A 19935-nucleotide genomic window follows, 5' to 3' on the forward strand; every position below is an offset into this window, starting at 1 on the left:
AACACACCTTAGGAATAACTGAGTGTGTGAACAACCACCTTGTATCGTAATTAATGTGTCATAGAAGTGAAGTTCCATGACACATAGTTAGTGGGTAATTAAGTCTCCACCTCATTATCAAGATGTAGCTATAGTATGAGAGTATAGAGAGAAGGTGACTATATAAGCACCTTGTTAATACAATTTTCTAGTTTTCTATACACATGCGTGTGTGTCTCTCCCACACGCACACTCTTTCGACAACATAGAATCACACTCGATTCTAACCTATCTTCCTTCTTATTCTCTTTTGTGCCATATATGTCATAAATTTCATCATTGACGCTTCAATGACAATATTTATTGGAATCATGTTGGGTTATTGTATCTGAATTTATCACCACAAGAAGTAACTCTAGATGTGTGGATGGCGAGGAATTCCAATACTAAACACCATTTTAACATATAAACCCTATAGTCACGAATTTGGCTACCTCCCATCTTGATTTTTTCACGATGCACCCAAAATTTCCATTATACTCAAGCTGCTCGTGTTTATTCATCTCCCATGCACGAGGAGACGAATGAATTGAGATGGGGTTCGGTTGAAGATTGAATGATATTATTGGCAAATGTGTCCCAAATGATCACTCTTATATGCATGTGTTAACTCATATGAAATAGTTGTACGGTGTACCCATACCATGAAAAAAAAAAGTTTGCAAACATTATGAATACCATCCTCTCCCATTTTGATATTGTCATGTTTTAATTGACTAATATCACTTTTAAATGTGTGTTATTTATTTGTTCGAGATTAATCATGACATTAGTTTTAATAATCCATGAGTTTGTTCACCTCATTTCTAGTCTCCACATGCACGAACAATATGTTTGAATGTAGTGGGCCCATGTAGGGTATACAACTATGAGTGAGTGTATTGTGGGGAACATATTCAAGTCCATTTTGGTTTGGATGTTCTACAATCTTAGTGAGCGCAAAGACAATTTTCAGATTAATCCTCATACCTAACCAATGAAAATGTAAAGAAATTCACAAAGAATGATCATTATCAAATTGTAGCTAGTAGAACCGTTTTGGTAATTATTGGGTGGAAAACAAAGAAGAGAAGTATTCATTGGAAGCGGGACATGTTTTTTCTTCTTCTAAAACTTTGGGATGATGTGAAAGGTATATTATTTTAATTCCTCCATGGGATCCACACAAGTAGAGGGTGGGAACAATATGATGAAATTGATAAAAAGCCACATGGTTTGTCCCAAATGCTACTCCTCTTAGCGGCATGTAAAATATGTCAACAACCTCTAGAAACTTGGTGGAATTGTCACGAGACTCAAGAAAAATAACCATTTACCATTTGAGAGAACTCATGTGTCACGAGACCCTTGAGAAATAGCCAGGCATGTATAATATACGAGTTGTGGCATGCCCCAACAGACACGAGCTCAGGAGCATGGCAAGTAAGTCGAGGGAGCCTCCAATAAACCTAGAGAGGTATCCCGCCCATGTATAATTTACAAACTAGAGAGCATGGCAGGGATGCACAGACATAATTACGAGAATTGGCAGGGATAAACCCAGAGCCTTCGGGAGATTGGCGAGATTGTCAGGGGGACATCGAGATATACGAGCACATGTAACATTAGCAGGAAGCAAAGTCTCGCATGGTCATGCAAATCCCTGACCGGAATCCATGTGGTCAGTCAGGTATAGTAGTAAGGTCTCGGAGACACTTTCTTTCTCATGTTTGAAAAAGCAGCCAGCAGCTTTTTTAGTTCATTTTTGACGACGACGATGGTTAGGACATGCCAAGTCGGGCGTGGAGCAGAAGTCTCGAAGAGCTCCCTCTCTCTCCATCCTCAGCAGGAGAGCGGACAGAGACTTCAGTAGGAGAGGGGACAGAGACTGTCTGTCTGTCTTCGTCATGGCTAGCGAGGCGGAGGTGGATGCCGCCGGAAGGCTCAACGCCTGCAGGGCTTCCCTTCCCTTCAAGGTTCGTGCCGCCTCCAAAGAGGCGCAACCTCACAAGGCGGCGAATGTCGTGGACCCCGACCCCAAGAACCATTGGTCTACTTCCACCAACGCTAAAGAGTGGCTGCTGCTTGAACTAGAGGTCTCCTTTTCCTTCTCAATCTGTTTTTGCGTACATTAGATTATAGACAGACTCGGAAATAACAAATAAAGCTCATGCTTTTCAGGAGCCTTGCCTGCTTCAGCAAATTCGTATCTTCAATAAGTCTGTCATCGAGTGGGAGATTGCGCTTGGTTTGCGTTATAAGGTATGCGTTTCACGTCCTCAAGTTATTCTTTAACTATGAGAGCTACTTATGAATAAGGAACACACAAAATTTCACATGCCGTATCAATTCATCTAATGTCAACAAAGTTTCAGTTTTGGATTGATGTACGAGGTTTTAATCTGTATGAAACGTGAGTGAGCATTGGAAGACAATCTTGTTGTCGTTGGGTTGTAGTGTTAAACAGGCCCAAACTGTCCTTTGTTGAGATGGACTTGTGGTTATTATGCTTAGGAGTTCTAGCAATTTCTCTCCAGCACGTTTGATCTCAAGCGTTAGTTATTCCAAACTGGCCCAAACTGTAGTCTTAAACAGGCCCAAACTGTCCTTTGTTGAGATGGACTTGTGGTTATTATGCTTAGGAGTTCTAGTAATTTCTCTCCAGCACGTTTGATCTCAAGCGTTAGTTATTCCAAACTGGCCCAAACTGTAGTCTTAAACAGGCCCAAACTGTCCTTTGTTGAGGTGGACTTGTGGTTATTATGTTTAGGATTTATAGCAATTTCTCTCCAGCACGTTTGTTCTCAAGCATTAGTTATTCCAAATCGTCGATCTTTATATTCTTCCATGACTCTGCATTGTGAAGAGACAAATAGTAAACATTGGAATGCCATACATGAACTTCCTTTAATTCCATGTATTGATGGTTCAATTCGCAGATATGATCCTCCAAATTTTACATGTAAACTGGCCTCTTATTTCCAATCTCTGTGAGAAGAGCTCTTATTTGACATATCGCATTTTAAAGCACATGGGTGAAAAAAGAAAGAACGATATATTAAAGTCTTTTAAGAGGCCAAAACGGCCTATCAGACCAAACAAGAGATTACATCTCAGATGTTGTATCGTCTTTGAGAACAACAAATGAAAATAAAATAAATGTCACCAAGTAAACATAAAAGTAAAAAAAAAAAAAGAAGACTAACAAATCTTGTTATCGGGCACATGTAAGATTCTCAAGTCAGATATATTGTAACTTTTGTCTTCGAAAGATCTCTAGCATAGGTTGATCCAGAATTGAGAGATCTCTGAAGTGAGGGAAGCACCTGTGATGGAAGGAGATAATGGCCTTTATCTATTGATGACAAGGGTGGCAAGATCGTGGTCCATGGGGCTGGTGCCTACGTGCGCGACAAATTTCTATTGCCCGATCTATTGAAACCCCTTTATTATGTCCTGGTCTGGAACCAATTTGTGTAGCCCTTGATTGACTTGTCACCTTAGTAGGAGTGCTGCAGCTAAAGAAAGTTGTGATTGTTCTTTGTGGATGATAAAACATCTGGTTTCATGTGTAACCATATTGAATGATAACGAGTCAGTTTCCAACCAAGTGGCGCCTAGGGACAAAGCCAAGCTCACTTCAAATCCACGTTGTACTTGTTCTGAGTGTTCATTCCTCTTGCTTAGGTTATATCAGTTATGGGCTTTCAAGGATGTTGTGCAATGAGGGAACATCTATTTTCATAGCATGTGAAATAATTATTGCATTTGAGCATACCAACAATGAGGGCCCCCATTGCATTAAGTTAGAACAGTGCGGTAGGAATAAATCATGGTCACGAGTTCTGAAATATTCACTAATGGAATTATAACATTTTAAAGAATACAGATAGAGTTGGAAAAGAAGAAATATCATTTTGAAGAACATGTAACTACTGTTTCCTTCTTTTTATCATGGCAGCCAGAATCATTCATGAAGGTGAGGACTCGATGTGAGGCCCCTCGGAGGGATTCTCAGTATATAACTAATTATGCACCTTGCCGATATGTGAGAATATCTTGTTTACGTGGAAACCCTATAGCTATATACTCTGTACAGGTATTCATGAACATTGAATATGTGACATGTGCAATTACCATGTCCTATTCTTGCTTGCTTTCTTATACCTACGCGTGACATATTTTTGCGCAGTTAATAGGCATTTCTATGCCTGGACTTGAGCCAGAGTTTCAAAATCTGGTTGAACATTTATTGCCACAGTTAACATCGAATAAACTAGAAACGCAAGATCTTTATCTACAGGTAAAAATACTATTTTCGTCAATGCAGTTCAATACATTTGTATAAACTACGCAAATAATCTAGAACTGTTTGATGACATATTTAAATGGATTCCAGCTTGTTCGAGACATAATGGGGCGGTTGGCACCATTTGCTCCATATTTAGAGGTTTGTTTTGATTCATTAAGAGATCAAGAGGATCATACATACGTTCCTTACTCTGCTATTTTGATGACTTGTAACAGACTGAGCTCAGTGTAAACAGTGAAGGAATAGAATCTACGCTCCGGCTACTAGCCATGCTGTCTGGTCCTTTCTATCCTATATTGATGGCAATAGATGAGAGGTGTGCTTGATGGCTTAGAGAAAATTCAGCATTGAGGAATTTCAAGTTGAAAATCTCAAGATACTGTCTTTTTCAATTTTTCTGTAGGGAAAGGATGAAGAACTTGACCGCAGTGGATGTAGATCCTTCAAAAGGCAGCCAAACTTCATTATTTACAGTATCTTCGAATTTCCAGGTGATACATTAAATTTGGTAATGATTGATGCTGTGAACAATAATCTTTGATTTTGCTTTCTTCATTTAATTATTTGTACAATAATGCCAAGTGGAAGCTTGAGTGCTGTCTTTCCATGGAAGTTTTGGGATAAGATAACAATAAAGCTAGTGCAATGGCACACAAGAATGGAATAATGGAAGACTGAAATGCAGGGTTAGTTGCAGGCCCAATTTCCAAATCCTTCGCAAACTCAATGCATAGGTCGCAGGCCTTATTTCTGATCATTTTCTCAAATTTGCACTTTCCTGCCACTCGACAGGAAGCTTTTGGGGCCTAATATTGTGCGCTGGTTTTTTACCAGATAATAGAAGGTTCAACTCCCTGCAGTTGATTGGCTGGAAAAGCAGTTTGCTGATTAGGTGTCAAAATTTTTATTAGTGTATTCACAAAAAAGAGAGTCCAATCTAGATATTTGCACTTTCATTTCTAGGTAGCCACTGTTAAGAATCTCTTGCTAATCAATAGACCAAATTAAAGTAAAAGAAACTTGAATAGATTGGATAGCAGAACCTGATCCTCCCGACTACCCCTGATCAAGACATAACCAACTATCACCGACATCCCATACCGATGAATATTAGGATGATTGTACCTTCGAAGAGGTAACGCAACGACAACATTGTTGCAAAGCTGGCATATCTGGTCCTCTGAAGCTGTGTATATTGTCCAGTCTGTAACCTCAGCTGATAAAATGATATTCGGTCCTACTCATTGTGGTGTGAAGGGAATTTGATATGCATGTCTCCGTGTACTTGTCTTGAATAATGGAACAACATGAGGAATCTGTATCCACGTCATGTATATGGAGCCGACCTTTCGTTTGTGCACACCAGCCATTGGGTTCACCCTATTCGAGCAATGTAGACGAGGCAAGAGCCAACCGTGGAGTGATCCATGGTTAATTCTCAGCTATGATGTATACAAGTCCTGGCTCACAAAATTGCTATTTGCTTATTGTGGCTGTTCCTGACTCAGCAGTAACTGTTCCTAATAGTACTGTTTTGATCCTTATCATGCGGGCGACCATCTTGAGTAATGACCTTTTGCAGTAGATTCACCCAATCTATCTATTTGAAATCTCATCAATGTAAAGGCCAAAGCTATGGGTTATAAGTAGGAGACTTATTTATGCCAATGGTACTGGATGCCTTGTCAGATACTCCTCTCAGGACTCAAAGATTTCCTCATACTAATTAGTCCAAGATGATAATCCAACAATGAGGTATGTCACTATATAGGGGAGGGGCACATTATATAAACCAATGCTTTTTGCAAGCATAATAGAATCTGTTTTGAAGATACAAGTGGTAATGTGATGTTTTTCTTCAGGTTTCATCCCTATCTGTTGGTTTTTCTCTTATGGTTTCTTTTACAGGCACCACCAAGAAGGTCTCGTAGTCCAGTGTCATCTCAACTGTCAGTTGGTCATTCATTGGCATTTCGGCCGGATGTTGTTCTATCATTTATGAAAGTAGCATACAGGGACAATGATCTAGGAGCAGTCTGCAGGATGGTAAGGTGGGCTGAGGTCCTTTCATGATAAGAAAAATAGTTCTACTTTTGTATATCAAGAATTCCAGTTAATCCTTATATATAGTCATTGCTTTCCCAATTCAGTGCTAAATTAATGATGATTTCTTCTGAGCATTCAGGTCGCAAGGCTATTTTACAAGATTACAACACCTGTTACTCTAATGGAGTCAAACGGCGTTGCAGTTGAAGCTGACAATGATGAAATGGCAAGTATCGAGTCATCATTTTTGAGTTTCTCACAAAATGACTATTCATCCCTCTTTGGGGAAGAGTTCCATTTTGAAGATATTGTTGGAGATTCAAGAATATCAGCGCTTTTAGATATTTCAAGTGTAGAAGAAGGACTTCTCCATTTCCTCTATGCTAGTGTTGGAAAAGTAAGTTATGAACATTAGCTCTTCATTTCAGTGCCGTATTTTCTGAAATGTGTTAGCTTCCCCGTGTTTTCTCCATTTAGAAAGAAAGAATTTTTTTAAATAACTAATAAAGGGAAATATATGTCTCTGCAATGAATCACAGACTGGTTATATCCTATCGTGATTTTGAATTAGTCAAGTTCAAGTGAGCAGAGTCAATAAAGAGTGAGCAATAAGAGTGACAAGTCTGCAGCAAAAGACACCTATGTTGAAAATAATAAGTTTCTTCCACCTTTTCCATACCTTTTATCCCAAAGATTAGTCTATGGTGCCCTGGCATGAGCAAACTAGTCATATAATGCAAAACTAACTTTCCATTTGCTTTGGATAAACATGGCTTTGGTTGATAATGAAGGCATGCTCTCACTTCAGGGCCATAGGATTTTCTGAGTGATGTGGTTTTGTTCAGATATTTAGTTCTAAATTTCTCCAAATTGTATATAATGTATCTTACATCTTCACCGGGCTATTTTGCAATCCTGAGCCATGTAAGCATCTGTGCTTGCACGGGGATTGAATGTGTGAAGGTTTATCATCTAAATCATGTGACAAATTACCGAAGGAACTGATAATAATTCATTTTCAAGAATGTAATAATGATGAACAACTACTTATTTCAGTGATGCTTTAGATAATCTTTTTATGGTCATGCTCATCAGCCTATTAACTTTATGCAGCCTCTTCTTTGTCGAAGGCTAGCTGAAGTAAAACCAGATATGTTATCGGTTCTACCATTCATCCAAGCTATTCTTCCAGGTATGATTAAGCTTATAATCACATTCTATTACTTTGTAAACGTAAATCTTTGAGTCCTCTCGTCTGTTTTGGTAGCACTTCGTCCCCCATCTATTAATCTTATGGACCAGCCAGATGAAGGTTTTAGTGCATGGCAAAATCCACTGGTTCAACGTGCACTATCACAGGTTAAGAAGTTTCTTTTTTGATGCTAAAGACAGTCCTTACATTTTTTTGAATTTACAGTATAACTCAATGAATAGGTAATTCATGCCCTCAACAGGTTGTCTCGTTGATGACGACACCATTGTATAAACCTCTGCTAGATGGTTGTGCTGGTTACTTGTCATCCTTTTCACTTGCTCATGTATGTCTGATTTATAAATCTGTTATAGCTAGGGAGTCATTATTTTGTCATATTTGGTAAACATGCCTCTGATAATTGTTAAATGCAGGAAAGGGCTGCGTGTGTCATCATCGACCTATGTTCTGGCCCACTTAATACATGGCTACCAATGATTGTTGCGAAGGTCTGCAAGTCTTTTCATCTCTATATTATTTATTTTTATTTTTGTGCTTACAAGAAATTAGTCATATTATATATGGTTGATTCTAATTATTTAAGCAGATCGATCTTGCCTTTGAACTTGTAGAGGGAATTTTGCCTTTCATACAGGTATTCTCTTACTCATATGGATATAACTTTTTGCCATTGTTTTAGCAGTCTTATGATCTTGTAGTTTCATAGTTAAAACATGAGATGCAGTGACATGTTTCTCTGGAATTATGATATTGTAACACTATCATCGTGTTGTTTCATACATTTAGCAGGTGACTGACAAAGGAACAGCTCGAGTCCGAGCTGCCTTGATCTATGTCATGATAGGGCTTTCAGGACACATGGATGAGTTTCTGGCAATGTATAAGGTTAATTCCTATCTGGGATAGCCTTAAAGTGTTAAACTCAAATGTACTGTTTTCTGAAACAAATATTGATTTGCAGGACGTAAAGCACAACTTGATTTTTGTCATAGAGATTCTGGAACCATACCTCAGGCCGGTGATAACTCCAATCAAGAATATGATTGCATTTGGTGATGTGTCGACGGTACTAACAGAGGAACAAGAACGTATATGTTCATTGGCACTGGACATCCTAAAAGCAGCCTTAAATAAACCCACTATTCTTCCAGCACTTGAAACAGAATGGAGGAAAGGCGATGTCAAACCAAGGTTTTAGACACATTTTTGAGCGATTTTATAAAAAATAATTAAGAGTAATAGTTATGGGAGAATGTTATTATGAATAGTATTGAGGTGCATGAGAAAGACCTCCAAGAAGAGATAATTGTCATTTATGAGTACCCTTCCAAGAAGAATAGTATTGGGAATAAGCTCTTGTCTGAGAAATACCTCCAAGAAGATACGATTGTCATTCACTAGTATGTTTCCAATGAGGTGTATCATGACTTGGCCAAATAATATGGCTTGATCCTAGAGTCAGATCAAGTGTATGGGCAAAGTGAAATGACTGCCTCTAAACTTGACAGGCAGATTTTTGAAAGCGCCTCACACATTTTGGATCAGATATTGACCCTGTCCTCCTTAGGGAAGGAAGAGCCTGTAAAATGAGAATCTATCGTTGCTTTGTGGTTTTTCGGATGGCTTTCGATGTTCTACATTGAAGCTCTATCACATCCTCCCTCATGCAGCAACTGGAACCCCTTGGAGTCTGGGTAGATATTTAATGGGTAGTCTCTGCACTATATGAATTAATATTAGAAAAAGCGTGTGATACTAATGGTTGGTCTAAGGTTGCTGCTAGCATAATTGGAGTGAAACAAGGATACCCACTATCACCCATTCTCGCAAATATCACGAATGCTAGAAAGGTTATGGTTAATATTTTGTAGCTTACCCTCTTCTCTGTATGCCATTTTAGCTCTAAGATATACCCTCCTAGTGTCTTTATGTCTGGTGTATCTAATAATCGGGAGAGGATGGGAGAAGGTCCAAGTATGTCTTTGAATTTTTCCTTTATCTCAACATAAGCTGGACTTTTGCATGTAAAATGATACTCATCCTCTATCTCTATGTGACATAATCTACATATCCTTCTATCTCAAAGAACTCCATTAACATGACCATTTTCAATCTCAAGTTGATGGGATGATACTCTAAATTGTCCAATGACAACCCTTCGTGCATTTGGTAAGAACATAGCTAGATATTTTGGTCGTGTAATAAATCCTAACTGAGAAAAATGCATGAAATGTTCGTTATAGTACAACATTTTGGATGGGAGTGGCTCTAGTTCGTTGATCCATCTATGTCGAGTATAAGTTTGTCATATTTCTTGGCATATGACTTTATTACAGTCCCCATGGGAAATTGAAGTTTGATCTGTCTTGTGATCCTACCCAAGGGGAGGTAGGTTATTAATGTCAAGGCCGTTTGCGGAAAGCCACCTTACCTTAGTACTATACCAAGAGCTAGTATCTCCGGACTCAGAGTGATCGAGATGCCTCGAAAACTTGATGAGATATCCTATCTTGTGATTGGCTATGTTTCCTATTAATAAAAACTACTAGTTGAAAAAGTGCTTCAATTAGCATAGGGAGTAAAGTGAACTCTTCTCTAATGATTTCTTGTGGCACCGTTAACCCTTCCACAGTAAGTATATTCTATAGCATCACTTGAAAGCTCTAAGAGATCTTCCCGAATTTTTGATTTAGTTATATTGTTTTGGTTTTGTTTCAAAGTTGAGACAATTTTCAGATGTATTGTCTCATTTTGTCTCATAGACAATTCTGGTATCTTAAAGGAAAATTATCTATCTTTCTTTCTTTCCTGCAATGACACACTCCTCCCACTTTGTCTTTGATCCTGGACATTTTTGATAACGACAGATTGTAACTGCCATGAATATCTAGTTAGGTGATTATTCTTGATTCTCTTTTAATTATCACTAGCCTATGTTGCTGCTTTTGCTTTATGCTCTTGTGAAGTGTCCCATTATGCAGAAGCAGATCCTTCGTATTCTCATCAATTCCTTGTAGGGTCTCAATACAACACATCAAAGGGGCTACAATAGATTGGGTAATAAGATTTATTTGTGCATGTAGGCCACATCCCTTTGGACCATGACCCCCTCATGTTTGCGATCAACAGATAAAGGCCTTTATCTCCTAACACTAAAGGTTCTTCCTTCGCTTCGTAGACCTTTCCATCTTGGATCAGCCCATATTGAAGATACTTTGAAAGGCAAAAGTTTCAGTCCATCAGTGCAGAAAGTTAAGTGTCTAGCTAATGATATTCTCTGGTACTACAGGTAGTTTTGCTAACTTTTTTAAATTTATTTGGTTTTTTAGTTCTCCAAGATGAGACAGCATTTTAAGATGTAATCTCTCATTTGGTCAGTTAGACTAGTTTGGCTTATTAAAAGATATTAATACATATTTCCTTCTTTCTTTTTGTGTGTCATCAATATTTGTCTTATATACAGTCCATATATTTGTCCCCTCAATAAAGTACCTTAAATCAAGCTCATTTAATTGTGGAGGAAACTTAAAGAATTGTGCTATGTGGGAACAAACTCTGCAGTGCTCAAGTGCAATAGCTGAGGAGAGACTTGCATTACTTGAGGGAGGGCAGAATATAAAATATAAAATATAAAACATAAAATATGAAACATAAAATATGAAACATAAAATATGAAACATAAAATATGAAATATAAAATATAAAATATGAAATATAAAATATAAAATATGAAATATAAAATAGAAAATATGAAATATAAAATATAAAATATAAAATATAAAATATAAAATATAAAATATAAAATATAAAATATAAAATATAAAATATGGAAGTTTTAGATTTAGACATGTGGATGTCTTAATAATATTCTTTTGGGCTGTCTTTTGAATGCAGTTTACTGCTGTCTATTCTGGCTCCACAATTGCTGCTTCCACCTGATATAGACTCTCGGAAAGTTGCTGCAGAGATGGAAGAGGAAAGTACTGGTAAATCTGCACATCAGCTTAATGGAATGGTACCACTGCCTTCAGTTGCCGAAGAAGAATCTGCAACCAAGTCAGAGTTGTTATTACCTATTGATAATCTTGAAGATCCTAGTTCTTTTTTTCTTCCGATAGAGCTAAAATTCATGAACTGGAAAATATTATCCAGCTCTCCTCCAGATACCCATGATTTTGGGCAGTTTCCTTTGAAAGGTGAGCCAAACAATGGTGGAGAGATCAAGGAATCTGTGCCTCCAGAAATTTCAACATCAGATACACAAGTGGACGAGCAGTTTATAAATCTTCAAATAGATTATTTGCAACTTTCCAATTTCCAGGAACGGGAGCTTAGAGCTGCTGAGTTTGTTCATTTTGCCACTGAGCTACACTTACAAGATAGGACATTAGACAACCATCAAGCTGCAATAGATGCTATGCTATTGGCAGTTGAATGCCATTTAAATCCTCTCTTTATGTTTCAACCACTAGAGTATGATGAGATTTTAAATAAAATTAGAAAGTCTGGTGGTCAAATTGCCCAGAAACTTAACTTGAATAGAGGCAGTCTAAAACAGACTGGACTAGATAATTTTTTTTCTCTCGAGGAAGAACGAGATAAAGCTGTTCTTGAAATTCTTTTAAAAGCTGCAGAGTGGGATAGTGTGGTCATGGAAAAGGTATATGAAGGCTTGCAGACTTCAGATTCATTCTTTGGCTGTTCTGATACTGTATTTGGAGATGCTGGTGTTTCTATAGAGAATATGATTGATGCAACAACCATTGTTCGCAAACATCAAAACCTTCTTTGCAGATTCTTGACTGTGCAGTTGCAAAAGGAACACGATTATATCAGGGAAGGCCTTTTGCAAGGGCTTCTTTTTATTCTATGTTCTTCAACAGAGTTGTCATGCCCACCAGAACAAGTTGTGGACATCATTTTGAGAGCTGCAAAGCAACTCAATGTCTCCCTTCGCTCTAAAACTCCAACTCAAAAGCTCTGGAATACCGTATCACTGACATCATTATCTCTCCGTAGGCAATGGGTCCTGTTATGCAGGCTGGTGGCTGCAGCAAGCGGTGGTCAGTCAGTAGGTGAGGATGAAGAATTTGGCACTTCTGAGATTGTCTACTTCAAGGAATTGTTGCCAGCATCTGCTTGGGTATCCAAAATAGCTGACTTTTCATCGTCCTCATTTCCTATTGTGCGTTTCATCGGTTGGAAAGGATTGGCACGGTTTGCCAAGTCTCAACAGAAAACAGGAAGTTTTCTTGCACCTGACCTCAATCAATTATCTTTCTTACTCTCAGTTTTTGCTGATGATCTGATGTCATCGGGGCTTTCCCAAATGAAATGGGCAGGATTGACTCAAGAAAACCAAGCAGATATTAATATGAATGATACTAGCGAACAATATAGTTTTGGTGATGCTTCTAATTTCTTATATCCTGAATTAGATCTAATTTGTCCTAGTCTGAGGAAAGAGTTCGCTGCAAATGCTTTTGTGTTGCTTGGGGGAGTGTGTTTGCAATTGAAATGTGTCCCTGCATCTGCTATTCCAGATCTTTTAAGCTGGTTCTCAGAGATTTGTTATCATCCTTATTTTCAAGAAAAAGGAACCAGTTCACAATGCTCTATGATGGCAAAAGGATATTCCGCAGCAAACATCAGGTTTGTAATACTCAAGCTGTTAGAGGTTATATTAGTGGAGCATATGGAATCTGTAATGCCAGAGCTTCCCAGGGTCATTGGGGTGGTTCTATCTCTTTGTGATAGCGCGTACTGTGACATTTTCTTGCTTGATTCTGTGCTCAAAGCTCTGAAGCCAGTCATATCCTATGCTGTAGCATCGTTGGCTTCTGTTGAACTTCAGATAGATGACTCTGGCATCTTGACATTTGAGTCATTGTGCTTCAATGCATTAATGGAGAAACTGCAGAGTGGTCCCATTTCTAAGAAGGAAGAGACATCCAGAGGGGCGTTCCTGCTTTTTCTTTCTGGTGCTGTTCTATCTGATGTGTCAGTTGTGAAACGATTGCAGCTTATGCATTTATTGAGTAAATGGGCGAAGTTTACCAGCTATAGTGTAGTACCCTCTTACTACAACTATTTATTTGCATTTCAAAAGATTTTTGAGGCTTATCAATGGCTGCTTGAAAAGTCTATGAATGAGGTAGGCATTTCACTGGAAATGGTTGCAATGGGATTGAAAAAGTCCCCTAAAGAAGTAAACTCTATTGAAGTTATGCTGGACTCTATTCCAATGAGCCATAATTTAATCAAGCCACCAGAATCTGAGTTATCCATCAAAGAGATCCTTTCAAATGATCAGCAGCAAGATAATTCAAGTAATGTGGCCAATGAAAGCTATGGTCTATCAGTGGTGAAAACAGCATGTACATTGTTCTCAGACAGTTATGATTTACTGGAGTTTGGGAAATGCATTAGCAGTTTACTATTGGCCTTAGGTCCATCATTAGAAACAGCATGGAAATTGCATCCTGACCTTTCATCGAAGATCACTAAATCAGCAGCATGTTGCCTGATGACATGGAGTCTACTCAATAAAGGATTCTCCGTATTATCTAGTTCGATGCAAACTAATGTTCAGCAAATTAGTGATTTAAGCCAAATTTTCAAGCAAGGAAGAGGGCAAACTATTGAAATCTATAGAGCTGCTCTTGATACGGTTTGCCAGGTTGTTTTGACTTTCCAGAAGTCAAATTGCTGGCAAGTTGCCTCATGTATGATAGATTTTCTTTTCATTCAACCTTCAGCATCGGAAGTCCTTGCAATTATCCCATCACTGTTTACAGTACTACAATTCCAGTGTATTCATGCCCCAAGGGTCACTTGGAGACAATGCACGGGAAAATGGCTATCCCAGGTTATCAGCACCATTTCTGTTGATTCAAATGTCCCAACTGATCCTATAGCTGAGATTTTTAAGATCCTATTGGAACATAAAGAACCAGAACAAAGAATGGCGGCTCTTCAGCAGTTAGATAGTTTAGCAAAGCTTGTAGATCCACACAGAGGTAGTATATATTCTGGCAGAGAAAATATAGCCAAGAAAGAGTTTATCTGTGCTATAGTTACTTCAACATGGGATACTGTATCTTCAATGGCTGCGTGGGATCTGTGTGCAAGTATTAGACAGCAAGCTGTTGAAGTACTGATTGACTTTGTACCATTAGCTCAAGCACAATATTTGCAGAGGCTTCTTAGCTCAGCAGATGCATTCGTACCAGGTTTAGCAAAAGTATCATACACAATGAGTGACACTGCTGTTATTAGGACATCTCTTGCGTTGCTCTCACGTGTATGTTTATACTCAACAATGGAGGACATTAACATGATCCCTTCTCGTGTGTGGAGTAGTTTGGACGCTCTCTCCAAGCAAAAGCCTGGTGATTTTCTTTCTTTCTCTCTCTCTCTCTCTCTCTATAATTTTTGAAGAATAGTAGATGTATTACTTCGAAGTATCATATATTGTTTCCATAGTTCCCAAAAGTGTCTGAGTCTCTGATATCTACAATGGTAATAAAGCAGCACAACTAAAAATATTAGTATTTATGTCAATGACACAGGAAAGGGTGAATGTTCCAATATAAGGCCTGGGCATAATGTATGAAATAGAATATACATTAATATGATCCCTTCTAATGTGGAGCAGTAAGGAAATTCTATCCAAGTAAAACCGTAGTGACTTTTTGTTTCTTTTCTCCTACTTTAAAAGATTTTATAAAGATTCCACAGTTATTTGTAAGCTTGTTTGACTCGAGAGATATACAAAGAAAATATAAGAAGCATACTTGTGTAAGTTACTGTAGATACCATAGTCACAAAAGAGGGGGTCGCAGGAAACTTAACTATGTAAATGATTGTATATATGATAGTTGCAAGGGAGGGCGCTGGGGATATGGACCGATAACAGGGATGGAATGATATGTATTTTATTAAAATATACATAATGTATGTTAAGCACCTAAAGTGTAGACAAAGGTAAAGTTTGATTTGATGTACACTAAACATTAATTATCTATTCAAAATCCACTATACAACCACAGTGTGTAAGGTGTAGTGACCAATCTATCAGAATGAAGCCAATTATCAGAAAGAAGAAAAAAAGAAAAAATATTAAATTCTTTTAAGAGGCAAAAATGGCCTATAAGCCCAAACAAGAGATTACTTCTCAAGTGTTGACTCGTCTTTGAGAACAACAAATCAAAATAAAATAAATATTATGAAGTAATTAAGATAAAAAGAGACTGAAGAATCTGGTTTTCAGCACATGTAAGATTCTCAAGTTAGATTATTACAACTTTTGTCTTTGAAAGATCTCTAGCATAGGTCGATCCAGAATGGAGAGGTCTCCGAAGTGAGGGAAGCACATACAATGGCAGGAGATAATGGTCTTTACCTGTCGATGATAAGGGTGGCGAGGTTGTGATCCATGGGGCCGGGGCTTACGTGCTCGACAAATTGCTATTGACCGATCTATTGTAACCCCTTTGTTATGGCGTGGTCGGGAGCCCATTTGTGTAGCCCTTGATTGAGTTGTAGCATTAGTAGGAGTGATGGGGCTAAAGAAAGCTTTGATTGTTCTTTGTTGATGAGCTTGTGTGGTTGTATTGTTGTTCTAAAACAACTTCTCCCTGTATCTATTGGGTTTGAGCAAGAAAAGCTGCAGACATTGTTGGTCCTCATATTCAATTACCTTATGTAGTGAACCAAAGCCTTGGTTAAAGAGGTAATGATATCTCTCTCCTATTTCATAAAATATAATGCAGTGACAGACGTAGAGTTCTTCTAATTTGGCCCTTTAAGAAGACATTTGTATATCTTGTACCTAAAGCCATTTTACTACGTTGCCTATGTATATTTATGGTGTTCTTTTGTTCTCCAAGGTGAGCAACATTTTGAGAGGCAATCTTTCGCTCAGTATCATAAGCACTTTTGATGTCATTATCTCTCTTACTCTCTTTCTTAAAAATTCAGAAATTTATAATCTTGAATTTACCATAGAGTGTACAGAGGAATTCTGGCAACAGCAGAAACCTCAAGTACTGGGATATAAGATACTGGACCATACCATTACTGGATCAAGGAAATAATTACTCACAATGTCTGATACACCTGAGGGCACCCAGATGCATGCTGTTAACTTTGTTGTAGCCTCACTCAACCATATCAACCAACCTCAGATACTGTATCCTTTCACCACTATTCAGCCCGTACATATTAGTTATATTCCTCATGGTTGTATATCATCTGTAGAATCATTCCACCACATGCATTAAGATCAGTATCATAGATCTTCAGGAAATCTAGAGCTTTTTTTTGTTTCAGTGTGAATAACATTGAATTCACACATCGTTGTAATCAGGATTTGTCTCTTAGGACGATTTTGGCCTCTTATAGAATTAAAATATCTTTCCTTCTTTTGTCCCAAAGCAACAGTGGGACAATATTGTAAGGTGCTGCATGGGCCCTGCAATTTCCTGTATCGAGGTTTCCTTGGATAAAATATTATTGAAGTAAACAGTAATCTTAAACTTGTACTAGTGCAAAACACTATAGCTTTAGTTGAACATGGAAAACATTGTAGAATGGGATTTTTTCAGAAAAATATTGAACAACTGTTCTATTTATTATTATTATTACATGTCTTGTAATTTACCATCGCATTTAATTTGAATATTACATGACTTTACTAGGAACTGTCATGGCTGAGGCAGAACAGGCTGTTTGTGTGGCATTGTTACAATTAAGAGACAAGGGTGAAGATGCAAAGCAGGTCTACTTTTACCTAATGTGTGAGTCTAAATTGATTTGACTTGTGGTAGTGAAAGTTGTTCTGCTGTTTTGGTCTGCAGGCCATTGATGAAGCATTATCAAAGAACAACAGACAACTGCAAGAGACTGCAGATATTGCAAATGTTCGCGAATCTGTCTTGAAGGTTTTGTTTTATAAATTATCATATTACATTTTCAAGATATTTGTAGAATATGGTGTATATGTCATATTAGATGCCTCATAGTAAGAGAACATTGCACTTCATATTAATGATGTTGATGGCTAGACTACTTTTCTATACAAGCATTTTTTATGCATGTCACAAGAACTGCCATGCCCTTCATCAAGGTCTGATTTATGTCTCTTTGAGGCAGTTGCATAGAGAAGGTACATAGACGAGATACATTCTAATTCTTATATTCATAATGCTGCTGTGTACTATTTCTGTTTGTATACAGCTCTCTAAATAAGCTTATATTAACCAATGACTGAAGAATTTTCTTATTGAAGATGGTTCATCTTGTCAGGTTTTTGCAAGAATAAATGCGATTCGCATGGTTGAAGACACGAAATTAACAACGCAATTCCAAGAATCAAAGGTATTGACATTTCAAGGTTATATAGTGAAATATGCACATAGGTTTTCTATAGTATGCTAATACATAATCTTGCTAGGATTTGGAAGAAGCAGAAATTGAGCTTGAGCTTGTGAGACATGAAAGAGATATAGAAGGGAAGTCCAGTCCTTTGCATACATTTGGAAACAACATTCTAACAGCAGACATTCATATTCCAGGTTGGCCAAGCATTATTCAATGTAATTAATGATAATGTTTGCAGAACTGGTTTCTTTCCATTTGCTAAGAACTTTGCTCCATATGCTCTGCTAGATAATGTTTATTCAATTGTGATGTTTACATAGATGATTAACTTCTGTACAACTTGACTCACGTGTTAATTACAATTTCAGTCACATCAAGGGGAACGGATAGGCAGGAACGACTCAAAGAATTGAGATCTCAGATTCAGTTAGAGTGAGTATATTCCCTACCCCCTTTTAGACGCATCCTTACTTGGAGGTTCAAAATGGCATTTAGTTTGATGACTGTGTGCTATTGTGTGTAAATATTTTGCTCATGGAGGTCCAAAAGCGCATTTCATTTATCCATGTGGGAAATTGTTCTTTTGTACTAGGGAATATTCAACTATGCGAGCAGAGATTCTGGCACGTAGGGAAAGACAAAGAGTTGCTCGACGTCAACGACAGTTGGCTCTTGAAGGATCAACAATACGAGAGATAGAGCTCCTGCAGGATCTTGATAGGTAAGACCTTAGGATCTCAGCATGAATGTTGAATATGGGAGGGATTCAATCTATGCAACCATCATATTGGCTTTTCAGAGAGAAAGCAGCAGAGGCAGAGCGAGAAATTGAACGTCATCAAATACTGGAGAGGGAACGAGCTAAAACGAGAGAGTTGAGACATAGCTTGGACCTTGAGACTGAGAAACGCACACAGGTATGAATAATTTGTTTAGTGTTGGATGGTAGAGTTAAGTACCATAGTAGTAACTTAGGATGTTGATGATATACACAGAGAAAGTAAATGAGTTTGTAATAAATGGTTGGCATTATGGTTTAATAGAGAGAGCTTCAAAGAGAATTGGAGCAAAGGGAATCTGTTACAGTACGCCCAGCCCGACGAGAATTTGCAGGTTCTGCTAGTGGCAGGTATTGTGAGTTAATTATTGTCAGTACTAGTCTAGCAGGTAAAATAATAAATTAAAAAAGTACATTTGATTTATTTAGTGCTTAATTCAGCTCAATTATAGCTTTGTCAAGTTCTTTGGCATGCCTTACCGCTCGTGTGTTGAAATGATTAAGTGTTCTGTTTTCCTCTAACTAGGCCTAGAGAGCGGTATCGTGAGAGGGATAGTGGAAGACCTAGTCAAGATTCAAGGTCCAGCAGCGGAGTAACACATGAAAACAGTACTACACCACCTGCCACTCCAACTGCGGGTATGCAAGACTCATCATTTTTGTTTTGTTATTTGTTAGCATTCTCAACTAGATGGGGATATCCTAGTCAATTTCTACAATTATTGCAGGGTCAAGACCACATGGACGATAGGTGTTTTGATGAGGTCCTTTATATCGGAGGTCAAGTGAGCAACTATGGAGAGACAGATCCAGCTGCATTGCTTGATTTTGGAAGCATTGGTGGCTCCCGGACGTTAGAGCTTCGGATGTCTTGGCCCAGGCAAATTGTCGAACGGAAGGAAAGAGAGAGAGAGAGCAGGTGGGAGAACAAATTGTTTCCTCTGTCCTCAATCGGCCAGATACAATGGAGCTTTGAAGAATGGAAGTGATTGAACTCAACAAATTATTCTTGTGTAACCGCCAGTAGGAATGGTAGTTGGAACAAGAGAGATCCTGCCTCGTTCATTAGTGAGAATTGCTGCTCCAAAATTTTGCCGCTATCACCCAATGTAAATCATTTATGCTCGATTTTACTGGCATTTATTGTTAATGCAATAAATATGGAAAAAGTTGAGTTCTTGTATTG

The 19935-nt window shown here is 38.0% G+C and overlaps 1 protein-coding gene across 3 annotated transcripts; it reads left to right on the plus strand.

The window, feature by feature from the left end:
- The first annotated feature begins 1896 nt into the window (after positions 1-1896).
- Positions 1897-19639, plus strand: LOC147867943 (uncharacterized). Of its 3 annotated transcripts, none has more exons than XM_087315855.1 (27): positions 1897-2114; positions 2200-2280; positions 3980-4117; positions 4211-4321; positions 4418-4468; positions 4546-4646; positions 4734-4821; positions 6239-6376; positions 6516-6773; positions 7490-7568; positions 7644-7735; positions 7831-7914; positions 8003-8077; positions 8176-8223; positions 8376-8474; positions 8551-8780; positions 11483-14979; positions 17290-17369; positions 17449-17532; positions 17897-17968; positions 18045-18165; positions 18340-18403; positions 18564-18692; positions 18771-18888; positions 19015-19100; positions 19276-19388; positions 19478-19639. In XM_087315855.1, the coding sequence occupies exons 1-27, from the start codon at positions 1926-1928 to the stop codon at positions 19498-19500; spliced, it is 6249 nt and encodes a 2082-aa protein (XP_087171981.1). In that variant the 5' UTR covers positions 1897-1925; the 3' UTR covers positions 19501-19639. The 3 variants fall into 3 exon arrangements, with proteins under 3 accessions (XP_087171981.1, XP_087171982.1, XP_087171983.1); XM_087315856.1 differs by having other exon boundaries at positions 8379-8474; XM_087315857.1 differs by lacking the exons at positions 1897-2114; positions 2200-2280; positions 3980-4117; ... (2 more) ...; positions 4546-4646; positions 4734-4821 and having other exon boundaries at positions 6247-6381.
- The last annotated feature ends 296 nt before the right edge of the window (positions 19640-19935 follow it).

Source organism: Azolla caroliniana, unplaced genomic scaffold (genome assembly GCF_043228905.1).
Source record: "Azolla caroliniana isolate FFs.n. ecotype wild unplaced genomic scaffold, voAzoCaro1.0.p SCAF_2, whole genome shotgun sequence".
Lineage (NCBI taxonomy): Eukaryota > Viridiplantae > Streptophyta > Polypodiopsida > Salviniales > Salviniaceae > Azolla > Azolla caroliniana.